The sequence below is a fragment of the Oryctolagus cuniculus genome, chromosome 3 (assembly GCF_051225735.1).
Source record: "Oryctolagus cuniculus isolate XC-2025 breed Fujian yellow rabbit chromosome 3, ASM5122573v1, whole genome shotgun sequence".
In the NCBI taxonomy this organism is placed as follows: domain Eukaryota; kingdom Metazoa; phylum Chordata; class Mammalia; order Lagomorpha; family Leporidae; genus Oryctolagus; species Oryctolagus cuniculus.
This window is the reverse complement of record NC_142869.1, coordinates 40,160,571-40,182,544: the sequence shown is the minus strand read 5'-3', so window position 1 is coordinate 40,182,544 and position 21,974 is coordinate 40,160,571. Positions and strand designations below refer to the sequence as shown.

General features: G+C 41.9%; 2 protein-coding genes across 10 annotated transcripts in view; one reads left to right on the top strand and one right to left on the bottom strand.

Moving 5' to 3' along the window:
- The window catches only part of TYW5 (tRNA-yW synthesizing protein 5), a 25,565-nt gene extending 13,062 nt beyond the window's left edge, over positions 1-12,503 (bottom strand). For 4 of the 5 annotated variants that reach the window (XM_051848323.3, XM_089329017.1, XM_051848325.3 and 1 more), the window contains exons 1-2: positions 12,364-12,503; positions 5,842-5,996 (exon numbers count right to left, since the gene is read on the bottom strand). In XM_051848323.3, the coding sequence (XP_051704283.3) occupies positions 5,842-5,996; positions 12,364-12,441 (233 nt within the window). In that variant the 5' untranslated portion in view covers positions 12,442-12,503. The remainder of the gene's footprint in view (positions 1-5,841; positions 5,997-12,363) is intronic. The other variant, XM_089329016.1, reaches the window with a different exon arrangement.
- Positions 12,440-21,974, top strand: MAIP1 (matrix AAA peptidase interacting protein 1). 5 transcript variants are annotated; one of them, XM_089329020.1, is made up of 5 exons: positions 12,440-12,652; positions 16,879-16,950; positions 17,362-17,488; positions 19,382-19,483; positions 21,570-21,974. In XM_089329020.1, exons 1-5 carry the CDS (start codon positions 12,440-12,442, stop codon positions 21,596-21,598), a joined length of 543 nt encoding a protein of 180 aa, XP_089185146.1. In that variant the 3' UTR covers positions 21,599-21,974. The 5 variants fall into 5 exon arrangements, 4 of the variants coding, with proteins under 4 accessions (XP_089185146.1, XP_089185145.1, XP_051704287.1 ...); XM_089329019.1 differs by having other exon boundaries at positions 19,336-19,483; XR_007920323.3 differs by lacking the exon at positions 12,440-12,652 and adding an exon at positions 12,717-13,169 and having other exon boundaries at positions 19,340-19,483.

Here is a 21,974-nt window from a genome sequence, read left to right as displayed (position 1 = left end):
TTGTTTCAGAGTATCCTAATTTTTATTATGATCTATTATGTGGATTTCTAAATTTTTAAAATTCATTTACCAGTATATTTATTTGACCTCAGTTATCTGATGTTTTGGAAATAAAGAGCTTTAAATCTATGGTACAAATGGGTCCTTATGACTCAATACGCTTCTATTCCAAGCTATTGATAGAAAAATCTCCCTATGATATCTGATTACCATTGGAAATACACAGACTCTCAGGCTCTGATTGCTCCCTATTTTTAAGTGTCATGGCAAAAACATATCTTGTGATAAATGAGACAAACAATGCTACTTCAGAAGAGACAGTGGGCAAAAGACCCAGTGAAGATAAAGCCCTATGAATACTGTCCTTTGCCCTCCCCTTCCTCCAATATTCTCATCTTTCTATACCAATTCATGCCTCTGCAACACCAGAACCCAGAAGCCAGCAATATGGCTCGCATCTAACCACATTATCCCCTGTCATTTTAAAGTTCTGAGGAAAAATAGCCCAAAAGAATTTCAGCAAAGTGACCAATTTTTTTTCTTCAAAATTTCTGCCCAAATAGCTGTGTCCTTCCATTCTAAAGAACAGTGTTAGACAATGTAGAAGCAAGGTTTTTTTTTTCCTTTACATCCCACTCTTGAGCCTAGAAGGCTATCTTTTCTCCAAGTACCATCTTCTCTCTTCAGCTCTGAACACAAAAGTACTATTATATACATGCAGAGGACACTGTATCAGTAACAAGACCATGAAGTACTCAAAAGCTTCTGTCAAAGGTCCCTCCTATCTACTCCCCACTGCACTCCAGCCTCTGAACATCTGAGTAACAGCTGCAATGGTTTCCGTCTTCCTATCGAGTATCTTCCTACTTGAAACCTGTACTGAGGAACTAGAAAGATTCTGCAAAATTAGCTTCTCCTTCTCCATGAGGTGACCTTGGGCTAGATGCTTTTCCCAGTTTTCTTAGAAGTACACCTAGTAGATAAATGAGGAATGTCAACTGTATCAGGCAACCTTATTCCTAAAATGACCCTGGATTGGTTAACTATGTTTGCACCAGAAGGCCTCTGAGCGCACTATTAAATACTTGCTAGGAAGCAGAGGATTTGGCTTTCCTGTGTGCAGTGTAACTCTCAGAACTCAGTATGGTCCTTGAAGGAACCTAGAAGCTAAGTTCATGGACTGTTTCAAGCTACTGGTTTTTGTGGATCATGTGGCTTACCTTAGCTAGGGGGTTTCTGTACCACATCCATAGTCTTGTTCTCTTAGAATAAAGCTGCAGCTTGGTGAGTCAAAAAATGGGCCTTGGATTTGTATAAAGATTTCCACAGACACTATCCTGCTAGAATGCTATTTCCTGCTTTGTATCCTGCAAAGCTAAGTGACTCTGTGCCAGGTTGTGGACAGGCATGTAATCTGGGTGTTGAGTGTCAACGTGAACGTGGAGCCACTGCTGTAATTATGTGGAGTAAGCACTGCAGGAGAGAAAGGTGGAGTCTGCTAACTATGCAGACTAATGCAGGGTTCTGTTAGTCTACCACTTTCATTTCTGAACAACTGTAATACAACATAATTTACTTGGCAACTTCATATTTAATGTTTTCCATCTCAGACCTCATCACATACCTTCATTCCTACCAAGCCATCTTTGTAGAATTTGGGCCAGTGGGGAAGCTTCTCTGGTCCACAGCTACCTCTGTCACTGCTATAGTTGCCCACATTAGCTTTCCTACCAGGGAGAACACAGGAATGCTTCAAGGCCTTTACAAATAAAGGGCAGAATGGTGATCCCCAAAGAGTAGAGACAGTCCAGAGTAGCAGAACCGGGGTGCTGTCAGCAACCTTCTCCTCTAGGTGTTAATACCTATCAGAGCTTCTGCTAGACCCAGGGGAGGGGAAGTTCCTTGGCCTTGAGGTTTTAAATATCCTACACATGCTTCAAAAAGTAGGACATCTGCTATGAAAATACCATTTGGCATTCAGACCAGTAAGGGAGATTGTGGGGAGCAACTCAGATTAGACTAAGTTACTCGAATTAAGACTTATTCTATGCATCTGCTCTCCCACAATATGGCGCTGGGAGAGGAGTCAACAGCTTCTACGCAGCTGTCTCTCGCCAACTTGAGTGATGACCTGCAGGAGCTGATCCTGCTCCTGATTGGAGGAGAGCAGCGTACTTGGCGTGTGGGTAGCAGAGTTGGGATTGGTGGAAGAGGACTATAAAGGAGGAGAGAGACAACATGCACCAGGAACATCTATCTGAAGGAACACCTGAGCAGCCCCCGAGAGAGCCGGCCGGCGGTGTGCTGCTCCCCCGCGGAAGTGGGGAAAGTGGCAGGGGGAACTGCCCTTCCACGGAGGTGGAAGGGTCGGTAGCCAACCCGGGAAGAACCAGCAGCAAACCCGGGGAGGGCCGAGCAGACGAAAGAACAACGCAGGGTCCTGTGTCGTTCCTCCACGAAGACGGGGAGTGACATAATGGTGCCGTGACTCGGATAGGAAGCCTAGGAGGCATAATGGTGCCGTGACTTGGATAGGAAACCTAGGCAGGGTCTAGTGTCGCTCCTCCACGAAGAGGGGGAGCGACAGGAGATAGTATCAAAGAGGGGTTAAGATCATGGACTCTGGGGAGTCAGGCAATTTAAGTATACACTCTGAGTTTCATCATTTTAACTAATGTGAGCTTCAATGTTACTATTTTTAGGACTTTCTTATAACTGAAATGACCATAAACAAGATCTGCCTCGCAGACTGAAGATTAAATGAGTAATATAATCAAGAATGCTTGGCACAGGGTTTGGTATACATACAACAAGTGTTCAGTAAAGGACAAATGGTGAGGATCACAACAATGTTAATGTACTCTTTAGCAGCATGCACGTAGTCAATGATGTTTAAAATAAGTAGGAAAAAAGCTCTACAGTCCTTTCCATTCTGGAAAGGTTATTTTACAAAATCAAGGTGAAGACTAATGAAAATATGAGAGCCAGATGATGATACGAATTACACAACAGGATAGGTAGAAGCAGCAAAGCTCATGAGATTCTGGGACTGGGGTTGTGGTAGCACATTAAGTCACTGCCTGCAACACTAGCATCCCATCTGGGCACTAGTTCACATCCTGATTGCTGCACTTTTGATCAAGCTCCCTGCTATGCCCAGGGAAAGCATGGCCCAAGTCCTTGGGCCCCTGTACCCACATGGAAGACCCCAACAGAGTTCCAGGCTCCTGTCTTGGGTCTGGCCCAGTCCTGGCTGTTGCAGCCATTTAGAGAGTGAATCAGATGATGGAAGATTTTTTTCTCTATCTCTTCCTCATCTTTTAAAAAAATGTTTATGAGATTCAGAGTGTCATTTTTTTAAAACAATTAAATCTATGACCAGAAGAATACCAACAACATCCTTTCACCACACAAGTTCTCTTAACTGTATAAATCTTAACTCTGGAATCAACAGGGAGAGCTATCAAGAAATAAGCAAAGTTAATACTTATTCATCAATTTTCAGATATGAGATAAAGCAAAAAAGCAACACCAGACTGATAAAAACATTATATGTATGGGGCTGGCACTGTGGCGCAGCAGGTTAAATCCCTGGCCTGCAGCGCTGGCATCCCATATGGGTGCCAGTTCAAGTCCTGGCTGCTCCACTTCCAATCCAGCTCTCTGCTATGGCCTGGGAAAGCAGTAGAAGATGGCCCAAGTCCTTGGGCTCCTGCACCCACATAGGAGGCCTGGAAGAAGCACCTGGCTCCTGGATTTGGATCATCTCAGCTCCGGCTGTTGTGGCCATTTGGGGAGTGAACCAGCAGATGGAAGACCTCTCTCTCTCTGTAACTCTTTCAAATAAATAAAATAAATCTTTAAAAAAAATTATATGTGCATGTAGGATTTCTCAGTTTCTAGTCTGTCCAACATACCTCTTATTTCCTATTGCTTGGTAAACATAAAAAGTAACTAAAATATTTTTCCTTGCATTAAAAATATTTGCAGTTTTTTAGTAGCTCTATTGAACGGTTTGGAGGAAGCTGGGATAGGAACTATTACATAATAATGCATGTGTTCTAAAAACAAGTCTTTAGATGATGTGTCAAAAATATCACAGGGCAATTCAAGATGAAGTTTCAGTACCCATTTGTTATGGCACTGGACTCTCTAGAAAATAAACATCATTAATTGCAGGAAGAAAAACACTCATCATTCTAGCACTCATACTTTCTTGATGTAATAAAAAATGAAAAGTCCTTATACCTGGAAAAATTATAGCAATTAAATTCTATTCATGACCTATTAAAAACAAAAACTATAATGGTGACTATCCAAAGGATCAAAAATTAAGAAATGCTTTGGCAGATGCTGTATAGGCTTGGAAAATTAATGAGAAAAGAATGGCCCCAGACATTACAAGCTCTGTTTAAATCATTTCTACACTGAAGTCTTTTGTGAACTACAGGGTTTTTCAATAGACTGAATTTGCTGGGAACTGCAAGTGCTAAGAATTTGAAAGCTGTTTGTTTTTTAATGAAACTCATGGGAACAAACAGCATACGAAATCTGCAAGATGACAGCATTGAAAGCTTTCAAGTTTCACCATTTAGCAGCTTTTGATTATCTCTTATAATACTTTTAAATGATTATCATGAGAAAAATTAAAGATATTTAGGTTTATTTTATCAAGAGAAAACTGTCTTCTTTTTCAAAGTTATTCAAGTTGATAAAAGCTTGACAAACCAGATCTGTCCTAAATTTCTGAAGGAAGAAAAAGAAAACATGAGATTTTTACAATTTCCTACACTAGGCAAGTTACTAATGTGATATGTTCAATTAATCAAGCACTGAATGAATACCTGACTTCAGATATAATCTAAGTCACTACAGAAGTTGTCTTCTTTTCATGAATTCAGAAGGTACTAACTTTCTTCCCTGTCTGCTTTCAAGTGAAAATGAAAAAATAAATAAATAAATTTAAACCCAAAGGGTCAGGTGTGTGGTAAGAGGTCAGACCTCCACTTGGGATTACCAGCATTTCCTATCACAGCACCTGAGTTTGCATCCCAGATCACTTCCAATTCCGGCTTCCTGCTAATGGACACCTAGAAGGCAGCAGTGCTGGCTCAAATGCTGGTCCCTGCCAACATATCGAAGAACTGGATGGAGTTCCAGGCTCCTGGCTTTGGCTGAGCTCAGCCCTGGCTACTGTGGCATTTTGGGAATGAACCAGCAGATGGAAGATCTTTGTCTCTGTTTCTCTGCCTTTCAAATAAAAATAAAAATAAATAATAAGAATAGTCCTTGGAAATGTCTTTGCATTTGCATAATTATGTAAACTTAGAATTCTTATTTTTTAAAAGCCATTCTAAGGGCCAGCGCTGTGGCACAGTGGGTTAAAGCCCTGGCCTGAAGCACCGGCATCCCATATGGGCACTGGTTCTAGTCCCAGCTGCTCCTCTTCCAATCCAGCTCTCTGTTGTGGCCTGGGAAAGCAGTAGAAGATGGCCCAAGTCTGTGGGCCCCTATACCCATGTGGGAGACCCAGAAGAAGCTCCTGGCTCCTGGCTTAGGATCAGCACAGCTCCGGCCATTGCGGCCATCTGGGGAGTGAACCAGCAGATGGAAGACCTCTCCCTCTGTCTCTACCTCTCTCTGTAACTCTTTCAAATAAATAAAATAAATCCTTAAAAAAAAAAAAAAAAAAAAAAAAAAAGCTACTCTAAACATCAGTAAGCTATTCCTTGATTATATCACAAGCTAGCCAAAAGAAGAAATGCCTCATGGTTTTTATATAATACAAAAAAAAATTTTTTTAATATTTGTATCCCCAGAATAAACCTCAGAAGAAAATACCTATACACAAAGTTCTTACTAATGAAGTCCATCTGTGCAACTGCGGCAACGTGAACCTTTACATCTTTTTTCCCTCCGATTTGGCTTAGGTAATCCACTGTCCATTTGCTTGTACAGGGCCCCAGATCGATTCCTTCCAACACCAGGGGCTTTCTCTGTAAGTAGGGGAAACACAATGAAAACATTTCATCAAAACCAGTAATACATCAGGAGCTGCATTCTGCAACAGAAGGACGAAAATAAAAGGATTTGAGTCTAGATTACAAAATGATCAGACTCAAAGCTTCTGATAGCTTATGCTGTCACTAACACAGGAAGAGGACCTACGTATTATACAGAGAACAAAATTCTAAGGTTAGGAAAATAAAACAGAATAGCAGTATCATCAATAAATAATACAAAAGAGAAATCTGAATACTAAAGTATTTTCATGACTAAAATGGAAACAATTGGGGCTGGCGCTGTGGCATGGTGAGCAAAGCAGCCATCTGCAGTACTAGCATCCCACATAGGTGCAGGTTAGAGTCCCAGGTGTCTTACTTCCAAACCAGCTCCCTGCTCATGTGCCTCAGAAAGCAGCAGAAGATGGTCCAAGTCCTTGGGCCCCTGCACCCACGTGGGAGACCTGGAAGAATCTTCTGGCTCCTGGCTTCAGATTGGCCTAGCTCTAGCCATTCAGGCCATTTGGGGAGTGAGCCAGCAGACGCAAGACCTTTCTCTCTGTCTCTGCCTCTGCCTCTCTGTAACTTCGCCTTTCAAATAAATAAATCTTTTCAAAAAAGTAGATACAACTTAAATTTGTATTTTATAGTCAATTACTTCTTATAACTTTTTATTCTGATACTATTTCAAACTCATAAAAAGTTTCTTAAAAATTACAAAGAATTTCCATATACCCTTAAAAAAAAGATTTACTTATTTATTTGAAAGTCAGAGTTACACAGAGAGAGGAGGAGAGGCAGATACAGAGAGAGGTCTTCCATCCACTGGTTCACTCCCCAGTTGGTTACAATGGCCAGAGCTGCACCGATCCAAAGCCAGAAGCCAGGAGCTTCTCCCAGGTCTCCCACATGGGCGCAGGGGCCCAAGGACTTGGGTTATCTTCTACTGCTTTCCCAGGCCAGAGCAGAGAGCTGGATCAGAAGTGGAGTTGCCAGGACTCAAACCGGCACCCATGTGGGATGCCGGCACTGCTGTGGTGGCTTTACCTGCTATGCCACAGCATCAGCCCCCCATATACACTTTAACTTGATCCATCAACTGTTAATTTAACATTTTGCCTATTTGTTTTATCACTTGCTGTCACTCTTACTATGTGAATATAGAGAAACATATTATTAATTTTTTTATATTTTAAATTATTTATTTGAGGGGCCAGTATTGTGGCATAGTGGGTAAAGCCATCACCTGCAATGCTGGCATCCCATATGGGTGCCAGTCAAGACCCAGTTGCTCTACTTCTGATCTGGCTCTCTGCTGTGGCCTGGGAAACCAGTGGAAGATGGCCCAAGTCCCTGGGCCTCTGCACCTACATGGGAGACCTGGAGGAAGCTTCTGGTTTTGCATCGGCACAACTACAGCTGTTGCAGCAATTTGGAGAGTGAACCAGCAAATGGGAAGAATCTCTCTCTCTCTCTGCCTCTCTGTATCTCTGCCTTTTAAATAAATAAGTAAATCTTTAAAAAATGTTGAGGTAGATTTACAAACAGAGAGGGAAAGACAAGAGAGAAAGGTCTTCTATATGCTGCTTCATTTCCCAAATGGCCACAACAGCTGGAGCTAAACCAATCTGAAGCCAGGAGCCAGGAGCTTCCTCAGGTCTCCCATACGGGTTCAGGGGCCCAAGTTCTTGAGCCGCCTTCTACTGCTTTCCTAGGCCATTAGCAGAGAGCTGGATCAGAAGAGAAACAGCAGGACACAAACTGATGCCTATATGGTATCATAATGTCAAAGTGAACTCTACTTCTAGACAATTTATTTTATTCCCCGAGTAATAATCAGGCAATAATACTTTGATATTTAAATTATCCCATATTTGGCCCGTAGAACCTGGTTCCTGTGGCTTTGTAACCTGAGTACTTCCTTACTTTAAGGTAAAAAAACACAATCCAGTGCTTTCATTTTATACTTTGTCTTTCCCAGCCGTGCATTTAGTCATTTATTCAAGTAGCACTACCTCCTTCTCGCAAGGATTAAAGGGACATCATTATTTCTGTCTTCTCGTGGGCAGAACTGGGAAATATATGAAAGCATGTGTCCACAACCTCCCCCCAAATATGAGTACACACTCACACATCCTTTATAAATTTATATATGAATTGATAAATTATATATATATCTTTATATTATGAGGGGGGTCTTTATAAAAGGTAATGGAAAATGAAAATTATGAAAAAAACTATACATGGATGTCAAGGTTTTTTTGCACCAAAACAAATTCATACTAAGTCATAATAACATGTCTGAATAGGATATAGTTTGAAGCATTAAGGATAAAACATCAGTTTGAAAATAGTCCCTCTCAGAACACCATGAATTCTGCTAAAATTGAAGCAAGAGCAAACATTAATTTTATATTAAAACTTGGTTGGAAGAATGGTGAAATCACTAATACTTCATGAAAAGTTTATGAGGTCAAGGCCCCCAATAACTCAGCAGTTCACAAAAGGAAAATTCACTTCAAGAAGGGACGAAGGATGAGATAATTTTGAAGGTAAAGGTCAAAGCAGCGAACCATCTACATCAAATTGTTTGAAAAAAAAAAATCTTCATGCCACAAATGAAAAGGACTGGTGATCAAACTAGAAACAGTCAATACCACAGACAAGATGCATCCAGAATTCCAGTGACTCCATTTTCTGCTTAACAAAATCTAACAGTTGACTTTGCTATTTAATCAGATTTAAATGTTTAACTTCACAGGTAAATAATACTGCTTAAGAATTCCAGAGACTGATGTCAGGGAAGTCACCTAAAGTTGCAGGACCTTAAATATGGAAAGGATTTATGACCACCAGCTGTAAATATCAGGCCCATAACAGATTACTACCTGGCAAAATTCCGAATAATTACCTCAACTGACCATTGAAATCTGCCCATAGCCTACTAAGCCCATTGTCTTCCCTAACCTTCAACTCCCCTTTTCTTGAAAAAGCCCTCCTACTAATTTCAGAATTTGGAATGAAAGTCCACCTGCCCCACCTGCTACCCTCTTGAATAAAACTGATTTCTTTGCATGAACGCTTATTTCTTGAGTATTGACTTTCAAGTAACAAGTAGCCTGGGCCTTTGTTTTTTCTGCTAACAATCTCCATTGGTTCAGTTTACACAATTCTGACTGAAAAATTAAGGTTCAGACAACTTTATTCTTGACAGGTGCCTACACTGTTGAATCCCAATCAGCTATAGACAAAAGCAGAGAAATCTTTAACGAGTAGGATCAAGATCCTGAAACATTTCTTGGAAGAGCTGGAAGAGAAGATGAAACATGGCTTTATCATTATAATCCTTATGACAAAGCACAACCAAAGCTATCGCTACCAAGAGGTAGAAGTGGTATGCAACAGTTTTTTGGGATGATTTTCTGGAAGACTAAAGAAAGACACAGCAGGGGAGGGGGGAGAAAACTATTTTGTCTGATTTTCTGGAGGACTGAAGAAAGACACAGCAGAGGAGGGGAGAGAAAGAAAATAACAATCTGCTTGTTTCTGAGAAGGTTTTCAGAAAGTTATCTAAAATTTTAGTAGAATACCAAAGAAAGCTTCAGCAAACATTCATTACAGCAATATTCCTACTCATTCTGCTCATTAAACAAAAGCAATTTTGCTAGTGAATAGGAAATCATCAAACACCCTCTCTACAGTCCTGAATCGGCTTGTTCTTTTTTTCTTTCCTTATTTTTGAAAAATCTTGGGGTCTGTGCCATGGCACAGGTTAATCCTCCGCCTACAGCGCCGGCATCATATGGATGCCGGTTCTGGTCCCGGCTGCTCCTCTTCCAATTCAGCCCTCTGCTGTGGCCTGGGAGGGCAGTAGAGGATGGCCCAAGTGCTTGGGCCCCTGCACCCACGTGGGAAACTAGGAAGAAGCACCGGGCTCCTGGCTTTGGATTGGCACAGCGCCGGCTGTTGTGGCCATTTGGGGAGTGACCAAAAAGGGAGGACCTTTCTCTCTGTCTCTCCCTCTCACTGTCTGTAAATCTACTTCTCAAATGAATAAATAAAATCTTTTAAAAAAATCTTAAAAGGATACCCTTTTGTTCTATGTACTCTTGTATGCGAATTTCTACTTCTCTGTATATATATTGTGAATATTTTCCAATTTCTGTTTTTCTTTCCAATTTGTTGACAGTTTTTGTCATGCAAATCTTCTATTATATCTGAATTTGAGTCACAATTAGAAAGAAATTCCAGGGCCAGAGTCGTGGTGCAACCCATAAAGCTGCCACCTGTGCCACTGGCATCCCATATGGGTGCTTGGTTCAAGTCCCGGTTGCTCCACTTCCAATCCAGCTCCCTGCTAATGCTCCCGGGAAAGCAACAGAGGATGGCCCAAGTGTTTGGGCCCCTGCCACCCATGTGGGAGGCCTGGAAAACTCTTGGCTCCTGGCTTCCCACAGGTCCAGCTCCAGCTGTTGGGACCATCTGGACAGTGAGCCAGTGGATGGAAGATCTCTGTCCTTCTCCCCTCCCCCACCCCGTAAAACCACCTTTCAAGTAAATAAATAAATCTTTAAAAAAAAGAGGACTTCCTTAGACCTAGATTATTGAGGAATTTACCCATTATTTTCTTCTAGTACTTGTATAGCTTCTTATCATACTTCTGGTCCACTGGAGTTTATTCTCATGTATAGTGTGACATACAAATCTAATTTTATAATTTTCAAAAATGACTATCCAGTTGCCCCAGCACCATTAGGAATGTGAAACTACTCTATATACTATACTGGTGGATACATACCATTATAAATGTCTCTGAACCCACAGAATGCACAAAACCAAGAGTAAAAGCTAACATGAATTATAGGCTTTGTGTGAAAATCATGTGTCAACGTAGGTTCTTCAACTGTAACAAAGGTAGCACTCCCGTGGGTGACACTGAGAACACAGTAGGGGAGGCATGTGTGAGGGCAGGAAGTATATGAGAGGTCTCTATATCTTCTGCTCAATTTAGCTGTGGATCTAAAACTGCTCTGAAAGCAGTCTACTTAAAAAGGTCAATATCTGACCCAGTGGTTTTTGAAGTCAAGTTCATTATATACGAAATAGTGTGAAATTTATTTCTGGATATGCATATATATGTGTTTCTGGATATGCACACATATACAATTGTGAGACATTTTTATGGATCTTCTATTTTATTCTCTAGGTCTATTCATAATCTTTACCACATATAGAGTTAACTATGTTATTAGAACATGTTAAAAAAAAATCTGATAGGCCTATCCCCTTCACACTTTTCTTTTTAATGTTTCCAGGTAGAAGGCATTTTTTTTCAAACCATTTTGTTATTAATTTCTAATTTTATTGCACTATGATCAAAGACTATTGTTTTGTAAGTCTCTACTTTATGAAACTTGGTGATGCTTTGGGAAGATTAAATCAGAAAATATTTTTGCTGAACACTTTCACATGTATCACTCCACCTTCACAAAACTGCCCATGACTAACATCTCATGAGACAGGGGCTCTGACGGTCAAGCACACCCCATTCAGCGCTAGACCCGCAAATAAGAGAAGGTCTGAATCTTCTGTAGGCTGCTAATTACTGAAAGAAAGAGAAACTGCATCCTTGACTTCCGTAACACTCAGATCACCCTCCCAGATGGAAAAACACCACGTAAGAAAATTGCTGGTTTTTTCTCTACCATAAACTGTAGTCCTGTAGTTTTTTGTTTTTGGTTTTGGTTTTTTTTGCTTTAAACCTGCTGGCCTCCTCCTGTTTTCCGCAGGTCTGTTTTCCTCCCTTGCAAAGCGATGTAAATAAAAATTCCCTTTTCCACCTGACTCGAACTGCACATAAAAGTTTCCGACACGTGAACCCAGGTTAGCTGAAAATCCAAGACCAGTGGAAGTTTCCGGGGCGGGGGGGGGTGGGGGTGGTGCGGGATTCCCATTGTCTTCCCTGCTGGCTCGGCGAAGTCCAAAGTTGCGTCTCCAGATCCGGAAACCGACAGGTAACGTTCGCGAATCCTGAACGAAATGTCAAGAAACCCGGCAGAAGCTGCGGACGCGAGCCAAAGGGGACACTTGGGCATCGCTGCCGCAGTTACGGCACAGCCTCCCCAGCACGGCTCTCCGCAGCGTGCAGAGAGTCTGGGCAAAAAGGCCTCGCGCACTCAGCTCTCCACGGCCATCCTCCTCCTTCTCCTCCGGAGATGTTGCCTCTGGAATTTTTCAATCGACAACCATCCATCGTCTGCGGCCCATCGCCTCTTCCCTACCCTGAGAGGTCTCGAAGTCCCCCCACCCCCACCCGCAAAGGAAGGATGGGGTCTCCCCGGGCCTCGCGCGAGGGCCTCACCTGTGGGTAGAGATCTCGCAAGAACTGCTCCTCGGAGACACCCTCGAGCCGAGGTACCGGGACTCGCTGGCCCGCCATGGTCGCTCACGCCTGCCCTCTTTCAAAACTTGGGAAGTTCCCATGCTCCAACGCGTTCCCCGGCGCGCGCTCCGCCCGGAAACACGACCCGGGGAGAAAAGGGCCCGGCGCATGGGCTGTGTGCCGCGGCGCGGGATGGGGCGGACTCACCAGGAGTGGCAGCAACAGCCTCACGTGGGTCTCCAGGCGCTCTCCGTCTGCTTCGGCTGAGGTGGGTTCTAGCCGGCCTTCTTTCCAGCCAGCACAGGCCGGCCGAGGGGTGAGAGGTCGGAAACATGGCGCTGGCCGCTCGCCTCGTCCTCCCCCGCTTGCTGGTCTCGCGCTCGCTCCCGGGCGCGGCCGCCGGCTCCCGGACTCCCGGCGCTGCCGAGGTGAGGTGGCCGTTGCCCGGACTCTGCTGCTTCTGCTGCCGCCGCCTCGGCACGGGAGCGGCCCGCTTTCCTCGCAGCGCCCGGGCCTCGCTGGCCTCGGCCCTGCCCGCGCGGGGCCCCCGGCGGCCCTGCCCGAGCTCCCCGGGACTCCCTGCAGCCCTGGCTGCTTTCCCTGCCCGCGCGGGGCGAAGCTACAGCACCGAGCAGCAGCCGCAGCCGCGCCAGAAGACCAAGATGATCATTCTGGGCTTTTCCAACCCCATCAACTGGGTTCGGACTCGAATTTACTCCTTCCTTATCTGGGCGTATTTCGACAAGGAGTTCAGCATCGCAGAGTTTTCGGAGGGGGCGAAGCAGGTTGGTATGTCCGTGGTTGCCCCGCCCGCCGCATGCGCTTGCAGCCTCACGTGCAGACGTGTGTAGCACCGAGGTTTCTTCCTGAGACCCCGAGTCACCAAACTAGAGCTCAGGCTTTGGTAATTCGCAGCCCTGACTTTTGCCAGTTATGTCCTTGTTTCCGAATGGCCAGCTGCTCTGTCTTCCTCGTGCCAGGTTAATGGTCGCTGTGGGTCCTGATATTATTTGCCGTGTACATGCATTTCGGCTAGCATGAGGGGCCATCTCTTTGGACGTTCTTAAGAGAGTTTGCCATTCCCAAACTTTGCAGAGCTATTGATAAACAGTAGAAGCCACTGTGCATTTTCCAGTTCATACCTCCACCTACACTAAGAGCATGCCATCTGTGGGATCGTTTTACAATGCTAGCATTGATATTTTCACTCTTAAGTTACTTCAGGTTATTTTTGTAATCACAGCCCTGAGTATTTATGTGACCTATTGGTTGTAAATGAAATGTTTTCAACTTGATGTAATCGGTGTTACCTTCCTGCTTCCTTGAGTTGACTGTTGACGCCTGTATGACTTTATACAAAAAAATTTAAAAGCAAAGGGCAAGCTTGGTTAAAATGTCCAACCCAACATCATAACGAAGGGGTAAACTTCCACTCATGTCAGTTCTCAAAATCTTTCATCCATGCGGAGGGAAATTGGTGGGGTCCTACCGTTCTCCAGTGTCCACTGATGACATTTGAGTTTGTCTACCCCGTAACACATAAGTGACTGTACCAGCTCATTTCTGTGTCAGTAAGGAATGGAAATCACCTCAACACCTTGAGCAGGAGGAAGACCGCATTCCCTGTTTGCTCTGAACAGAGGAGCATGGGACTTTTGGGAGGTCACTCTCTGATTCTAGTGGTTCTCCAGCTATTGCCTATTTTAGCCTCTCTCTTTGATATTAAGCAGTGCCTCCATTCCATCTGCCAATCTATATGCACTTCTGCTTGTCTAAGGCAACTTTTGGTCAGTTAACTATTCTGACTTCTGTATGACGTCAGCTATGGCAAATATTGAGCAATTCCCTTAAAACAGCGGTTACTTGAATGTGCCATTCAGATCAGGCAGATCAGTTCTTAAACACCTATGTCCTTATTAAAGGACACAGCCAAAAACTTCCCTGTCATGATACAACTGTACCTTCCCCCATGTGGGTATAATTCTAGGACTTGGGAATAATCTCATGTAAAAACATCAACTAGTTTATTCTCATTCGACTCCACTTCCCCTTTCTCCTTAGGCTACTCTCAGCCATCAGATGTTACCTTGGACTGTGAATATCAATTAGATCATATCCATCAAGATTTTTTATTTTTAGCCATTGCACCTGAAAACCGAAAAGACACCTATAGCTTAGTCCTCGATTACAAATGAATCCGTTTCAGACAGGTGAAGTGATCTGTTTAGTGATTCACACCACGAGCAGTCTTGGTCCTCCAGATTACCGGAGATTGAGACAGTTAAATGCACTCCAGGCAAGCTTCTGTTCGTTATGTGAGAGGGGAGTGGGTGATTTAATGTTTACAGGTGTTTATTAGCTACAGAAAGTAATAGGTGTGTATGACGTGAGATTTTCCCTGTAACCATCAAACCATATTCTATTTGTTTTCTTTTATCTTCCTTGCACATTTTAACCTTTTCCACCAAAAAGAAGGCTGCTTCTTGGAAGTCTTTGGAAGTTGGACACCCCTAAGTCATCAAGGCCTTACTGGGACAGCCCCTTCATGATTCATAATCATCTTTTAGGCTAATTTACTTGGTGTTAATCTTTGTTGGCCCTGCAAAGGAGAATCTAACCGTCTTTGTTTCTTTTGTGCAAATATTCATCCATCTTCCATATATGAAGCCTTACCAAAACATCATATCTGAATCCTGAATGCTCTGAAGTGTTTGTACAAAGGATCCTTGAATCCATTCGGATTTGTGCATTTTCTTAAAACTCAACTCCATAATTCTATTAGTTAGAGCTGCCATATTAAAGGACTACAGACTCAGTGGCTTGAACAACAGAAATTTCAATGTCAGGTTGCCAAGAGGGCTGTTTTTCCTGAAGCTCTCTCCATGTCTTGCCAATGCCATCTTGCCGTGTCCCTGCACAGTCTTGCCCCTGGTTTATTTTTGTGTGCCCAAACTTCCTCCTTTTATCGGACACAAGTCAGATTGGACTAAAGCCCACCACCTCATTTCAATTTAATCATTTCTTTGACAGCTCTGTTTCCAAATACAGTCTGAGGTGCTGGGGGCTAAGGCTTCTGCGTGTGAACGGGAGAGCACACTTCAGCTTGTAACAGTTACACACACATGACTGCTGTGCCTCGGCATCTCCTTTCTCCTGCCAGTCCTTCCTTTGGGAAGTCCTCTGTGGTCCTCCCAGATCAGGTGAAGAGGCTTCTTCTGTGTACCTGCGAATCATCGCATTCCTCCCCATTCGAAGTGTTAAACTTCAGTTATCTCTTAATTCACACTTTCATTTCCCATTGCTAGGAATGTGGAGAATTGTAGTTTAGTCCTCCCTCCAACTTAAGATGAGACTGATATTTCAAAGTTGGGATCCACAGAGTTTTAGACTAAAAACTTTTTTCTCTTGCCTCCCACTTTCCCTATCTCTCTCTCTCTTTTTTTTTTTTTAATTTGACAGGTAGAATTATAGAGACAGAGAGTAAGGTCTTTCTTCCATTGGTTCACTCCCCAAATGGCCGCCACGGCCGGCGCTGCGCTGATCCGAAGCCAGGAGCCAGGTGCTTCTTCCTGGTCTCCCATGCGGGTGCAGGGGCCCAAGCACCTGGGCCATCCTCCACTGCCCTCCTGGGCCACAGCAAAGAGCTGGACTGGAAGAGGAGCAACCGGGACTAGAACCCAGCGCCCACATGGGATGCCGGCACTGCAGGTGGAGAATTAACCAAGTGAGCCACGTCACCGGCCCCTCCTATCTCTCTTAATGAGTCTCAGACTACAACCCACATCTCCAGATTTCCAGTACAGTCTAGACTGTCCTGCTGCCCAACTGCGATCTACGCATGGGTTATGTAACAGTCAGCTGCTTACCATTATTTTATAGGAGGGTTTTATTGAGGCATCTCATGTTTACAACCAGGTTTCTCAGTTTCTTTTTTTTTTTTTTTTAAGATTTATTTCTTTTTGTTTGAATGCCAGAGTTACAGAGAGAGAGAGAGAGATCCTCCATGCATTTGTTCACTCTCCCAAATGGCTGCAATGGCCAGAGCTGGGCCAGACTGAAGCCAGGATACAAGAGCTTATTCTGGGTCTCCCATGTGGGTGAGGGTCCCAAGCACTTGCGCCATCTTCCACTGCTTTTCCAGATGCATCAACAGAGAGCTGGATTGGAAATGGATTAGCCAGGACTCAAACCAGCACCCACATAAGATGCCAGCACTGCAGGCGGCAGTTTTACCCACTATTCCACAGCACCAGCCCTTCCCCAGGTTCTAAGAGTAGATAAATAATTAGCAGTCAGCTCAATTATTACTATGTGGGAAGGCCATAAAAGGAAAGTTAGCCAATTTTGAAAGAATGCCTGACATTGGTATACTAGTACTTGATGTTTATCATCTATACTACAAAATAGTCTGAGAAACCTGACCATTTAAGTATGAGTATCCTGTGGTATTTTGAAATAATAATTGCCACCATCCTCCCACTATTTTTTTTCAAGGCTTTTGCTTATGTATCCAAGTTGCTGTCACAGTGTAAATTTGATCTTTTGGAAGAACTTGTGGCCAAAGAGGTAAAGTATTACTTTAATTTTCCTTTAAAAATAAAGGCATTACTCTTGCAGTAGAATAATAAGCATTTTCCATATTTGTGCTTAAAAATTGTGTGCCAGCAGCCAAAGTAGTCTGTTTAGTGTATCTGTCCAATGGGTAACTTGGTTCATACAAAACCGTGAAATGACTCCTGCTGCTTAGCATATAAGTAAGTAAAAGTGATGTTTTTCTGTTCCTCTTACATAGAATGTTCTGTTAGGAGTCATCTAGTTGAATGATTAGATGCCTGTCAGCCTTGCTTCTGACGATGAATAAATTCAGTAGTAAATTTTAAAATACTTAGAAAAATTTATTTCATGATAAAGATCACTTTTAGAAAAGATTTTAAGAATTGAATTGGTGAACTAATGGGTTGCTTTTTCCAAATATAGGTGCTACATGTATTGAAAGAAAAGGTTACTTCTCTACCTGATAACCATAAAAGTGCCCTTGCTGCTGACATAGATGAAATTGTATATACATCAACAGGAGACATCTCCATTTACTATGATGAGAAAGGTAATGCTGGAGCATTCTGTAGAAGATCCACAGTTAGCTGGTGTAGCTAAAGTAGAGGATAGTCACAAAATAGTTAGGTTCTCTAAGTATGTACTTACAAGTATATAGTTGATACTTAGAGAATTTAGAATAAATTATATAGTAATTCTTTAAAGACCTAAGTCCAAAAGAGTTAAGATATGGAAATAGTTTTTTATGCCTCCCTGTTTAAAAAAATTTTTTTAAGTTTCAAATTAATTTATTATTTGAAAGGCAGAGAGAGAAAAATCTCCCATCTACTGGTTTACTCTCCAAATTGCTACAACAGCAGGAGTTGGGCCAGGCTACAACCAGGAACCCAGAACTGGTCTGGATTTCCTGATTGGGTAGCAAGGACCCAAGTACTTGAGCCATCATCCACTGCCTCCCAGGGGCAACACTGGCAGAAAGTTAGAAGCAGAAGCAGAGTTGGGATTCAAACCCAGGAACTCCAATAAGGAATGCAGTAATGGCTTGTCAAACTCCCATTCCTCTAATACCTCGATATCGAGAACTTTTTCCTACTACTATGTAATTCACAAGAGAGAACATCATTACTTAAAAATGATAATAATAGAGTCTGTTTAGGACTAGTTGTTCCTATGTCTTAAACTGAAAATGTTAATGTTTCATATTTTCTAACTTGAAAGAAACAATTGAGCATTTTAAATTACCAGCTACCTGTTAGATGGAAAGAGTGGGAGTAAAAGGAAATAAGATTATATCAGCTAGAGAGTGGTATGAAAATTAGACTAATTGCAGAACTCCCAAGCTGAACTTATTTGGAGATAATGAAAAAAGTTGGAAGGAATTGGTTCTGTTGTCCAGTGCATACATTTCCCTATAGCATTCCTAAAAATTCCTTGACTTGTTCCTTCTATACATATTTGCAAATGTTTTCTGTGCCAGATACAGGAGAAATCAAACTTCTGCTTTTAAATCCTCCCCAAAAATTATTTATACACATCAGTTTGAAATATTTGTAAAGATATTTTTAGTAATAAATAGTTTCTTTTCCTCTAATGTTTCATTTATTTATTTTTACTTGATAAGCAGAGAGACAGAAAGAAAGAGACAGTTAGAAAGCCCCCACCTACAGGTTCATTCCCAAAATGCCCATGGCATCTACGACTGGCCCAGGCTGAAGCTGGGAGCCAGGAACTGAGTCCAGGTCCCCCACAGGGGTGGCAGGAACCTGAGGACCTCAGCCATCAGAGTCTAGATTAGCAGTCAACTGATATCAGGATATCAGGAGCCAGTGCTGGGACTCAACCAAGGCCTTCCATTAGAGGGCGCAGACAGCCTTCCTAAGCGGCATCTTACCTGGTGGGCCAACCTCCTGCCCCCTCCTCTAATATGTTTATTTGCATGACCACACCATGGTCACACAAACTGATTTTTTCACAGGATAGCATCAGAATCACCAGGCATAGCAAAAAGAATTAGAATAGAATAGGAGCAGTTCTTCCTTCTGGCCCTTGGATTAAGTTAATTACTTAGCAGCAAAAAATAGATTTTTTTTCCTCCTCATTTTTGGTTTGACAATAGATACCAGTTATATTATTGTAACTTTAGAAAATGCCACAAATTAAAATTTGTTAAAGTCTGTACTTAGTAAATAGTAACTTTATTACTGATGCCATAAACCCTAAGAGAATTTTCTAAAAGTAAAAAATTTACAGATATCTTAAGTTACACCAGAATAAGTACAGAATTTTATCTGTAATAACTGTATAGCCACTACCAATTACCAATTTCATTTTGTATATATGAATGATAGACTAATATGATTTGTCTTTGTACATGTGTCTGTGTGTTTTTTCTCTAAGGAAGGAAGTTTGTTAACATCCTGATGTGCTTTTGGTATCTAACCAGTGCCAACGTCCCCAATGAAACTATACGTGGAGCCAGTGTATTCCAAGTTAAGTTGGGGGATCAGAATGTGGAAACTAAACAACTTCTTAGTGCAAGCTATGAGTAAGTGTAATTATACTTCCTTACTTCCTCTGTCTAGAAAATGGAAGATAGTGTGAGCTCATCATTAAAGGGAGCTTTAGGAAGAAAAGAATTGAAACTGCACACATTATTTGTAAAGAGAAAAGGTCATAAAGACACAGTGGAAATGAACAGGAGTATTGGGAAGTTAGAAAGAGGTAATATTGCTGAGTTTAAATGGTTTGTCAGCTGTCCATCACAGGCTACCCCAAAACTCAGAGGCTTCAAACACCCATTGTGTTTCCTGCTGTTGCAGTGCTCAGGGGCTTTGGAAAGGCTCTGCTGTGCGGTTTGCTTTGCTCCACCTGGTATCAGCTGGAGGATTCATTTCCGTGATGGTGCGTTCCTGTGTGGCACCTTGGTGCCCACAGGGTTCTGCACAACCTCTCATTCTCCAGGGTTTCTCTGGCTTGGCTCCTGGTGGTTTCAGACTAGTCGCATCTTTTACATGGTTGGATTCCAACAAGCAGAAAATGAAAGCTCCTAGACCAGTAAAGGGCTTTGCCCAGAATGAGAGTAACCTCATTTCTGCCGGGATCTATTGGTCAAAGTAGTCACAGGCCTTGTACAGTTTAAAGTCTGTGGAGAGGTTCCACCACCTTCTGGGTCAACATATGGCAAGGCCACATTGCCTAAGAGCACCTGGGATGGGAGATGTGGTCGTGGCCTTCTTTGGAAACTACAGTCTACTGTGATGACCGTGTAGATCATTCATTCTTTAGACACATTTCCCTTATACCAGTCGAGGTTCAGTTACAAAACTGAAGGGACATGGCCTTTGAGGAGATGCTGTCTAGTAGAAGGTTAGCAGGTTATTTAGAAAAGACATTGTGCTGTATTTTTTGTGCTATTAAAGTTTGGAAAAGTGAACAACTGGAAAAGTCAGTGGATAAGTAATTAATATTTATTTAAAAGACAATACCATTGTTATGATGCCGGTTATATAGATTTTCTATAAAATAATAAATTCCATTTTCTTTCTTAGGTTATAAGAAAAAAACCTTATAACCTAAAAAAGAAAATATATTCTCACTAAAGTAAAAGGGAATTATGTCTTCATTTTTTTTTCAGTTTTCTTGAAAGAAGTATGGGTGTTTTTAAAATTTTGCCTCATTTGTAATTACTCAAAATAGTCTGTATAAATACTTACTTAATTTAAATTCCTGAATTCTCTTTTTTTAGTACTTTGTTCATAATTAATGAATACTATCAGTAATACTAAGTCTCTTCTGATCTTCCAGTAAGACCATAGATAGCTCGTAAACATTTTTTCAAGATTAATAAGTATATATAAATCAAATTCCACTATTTAGTCTTAAGTTGGTATTATTTGAAAAACAGTATCTTCTATAAATTATATATTTGAAGTTCTGTTTACATCAATAGTCCAACTTACTGTTCCTCATATAAAGCATGTGTTATTCCCAGTATTTATTTATTTATTTATTTTGAAGATGTATTTATTTATTTGAAAGAGTTACACAGAGAGAGAAGGAGAGGCCGAGAGAGAGAGAGACAAAGAGAGAGGTCTTCCATCCACTGGTTCATTCCGCAACTGGCTGCAATGGCCAGAGCTGCGTTGATCCGAAGCCAGGAGACAGAGGCTTCTTCTGGGTCCCCCATGTTGGTGCAGGGGCCCAGGGACTTCACCCATCTTCTACTGCTTTCCCAGGCCATAGCAGAGAGCTGGTTCGGAAGTGGAGCAGCCAGGAATCAAACCGGTGCCCAAATAGGATGCCAGCACCGCAGGCGGCAGATTTAGCCACAATGCCACAGTACCGGCCCCTATTCCCAGTATTTAATAACAAAATAATGTTCAAGTTTCTCCCAGAAGCTTGAAGACATCGAATGTAGATCAGTTTATTAAAATACTCATTTAAGTTAAAAATGCACTTCAATTTCGTGGATACATTTTTTGTGATTGAATTGGTTGGTTAAACTTTATTTTGTTTTGATATGCCATTAACCATTAGTTTGTTGCTAAAAGCTGCTTTTAACCTTACAAATTATATAGTTATCAAGAAGTATTTGGGCTGATGTAAAGTTTTCTTTATAATATTTCTCCTAGATTTCAGAGAGAATTTACACAAGGAGTAAAGCCCAACTGGACCATTGCACGGATTGAACACCCAAAATTATTGGAATAATCTTTCTTGGAAAAACCAGCTAATGGACTTTGAGCAATTGCTGTGAAAAACTGAGAAAGAAAAGTATTTGGGTCATTTGATCTTCACTTAATTAAGTCTGTGGGTTACTTTTATATTATTGTGAAATACTTTCTTGCAGTATATTGATATGATACAGTAAAGCATTTTCCACATACTGTTACTACCTTCTTTAAAAGAGATCAAAGTAAAAGAAACAGTAACAACACATTGTTGGTGTCATTTTTAATATCATTTCTAGTATTATGTACACAACACACACAATCTGTACTTTTATAGTCATAATAAAGATGATATTTTAAAAGCTA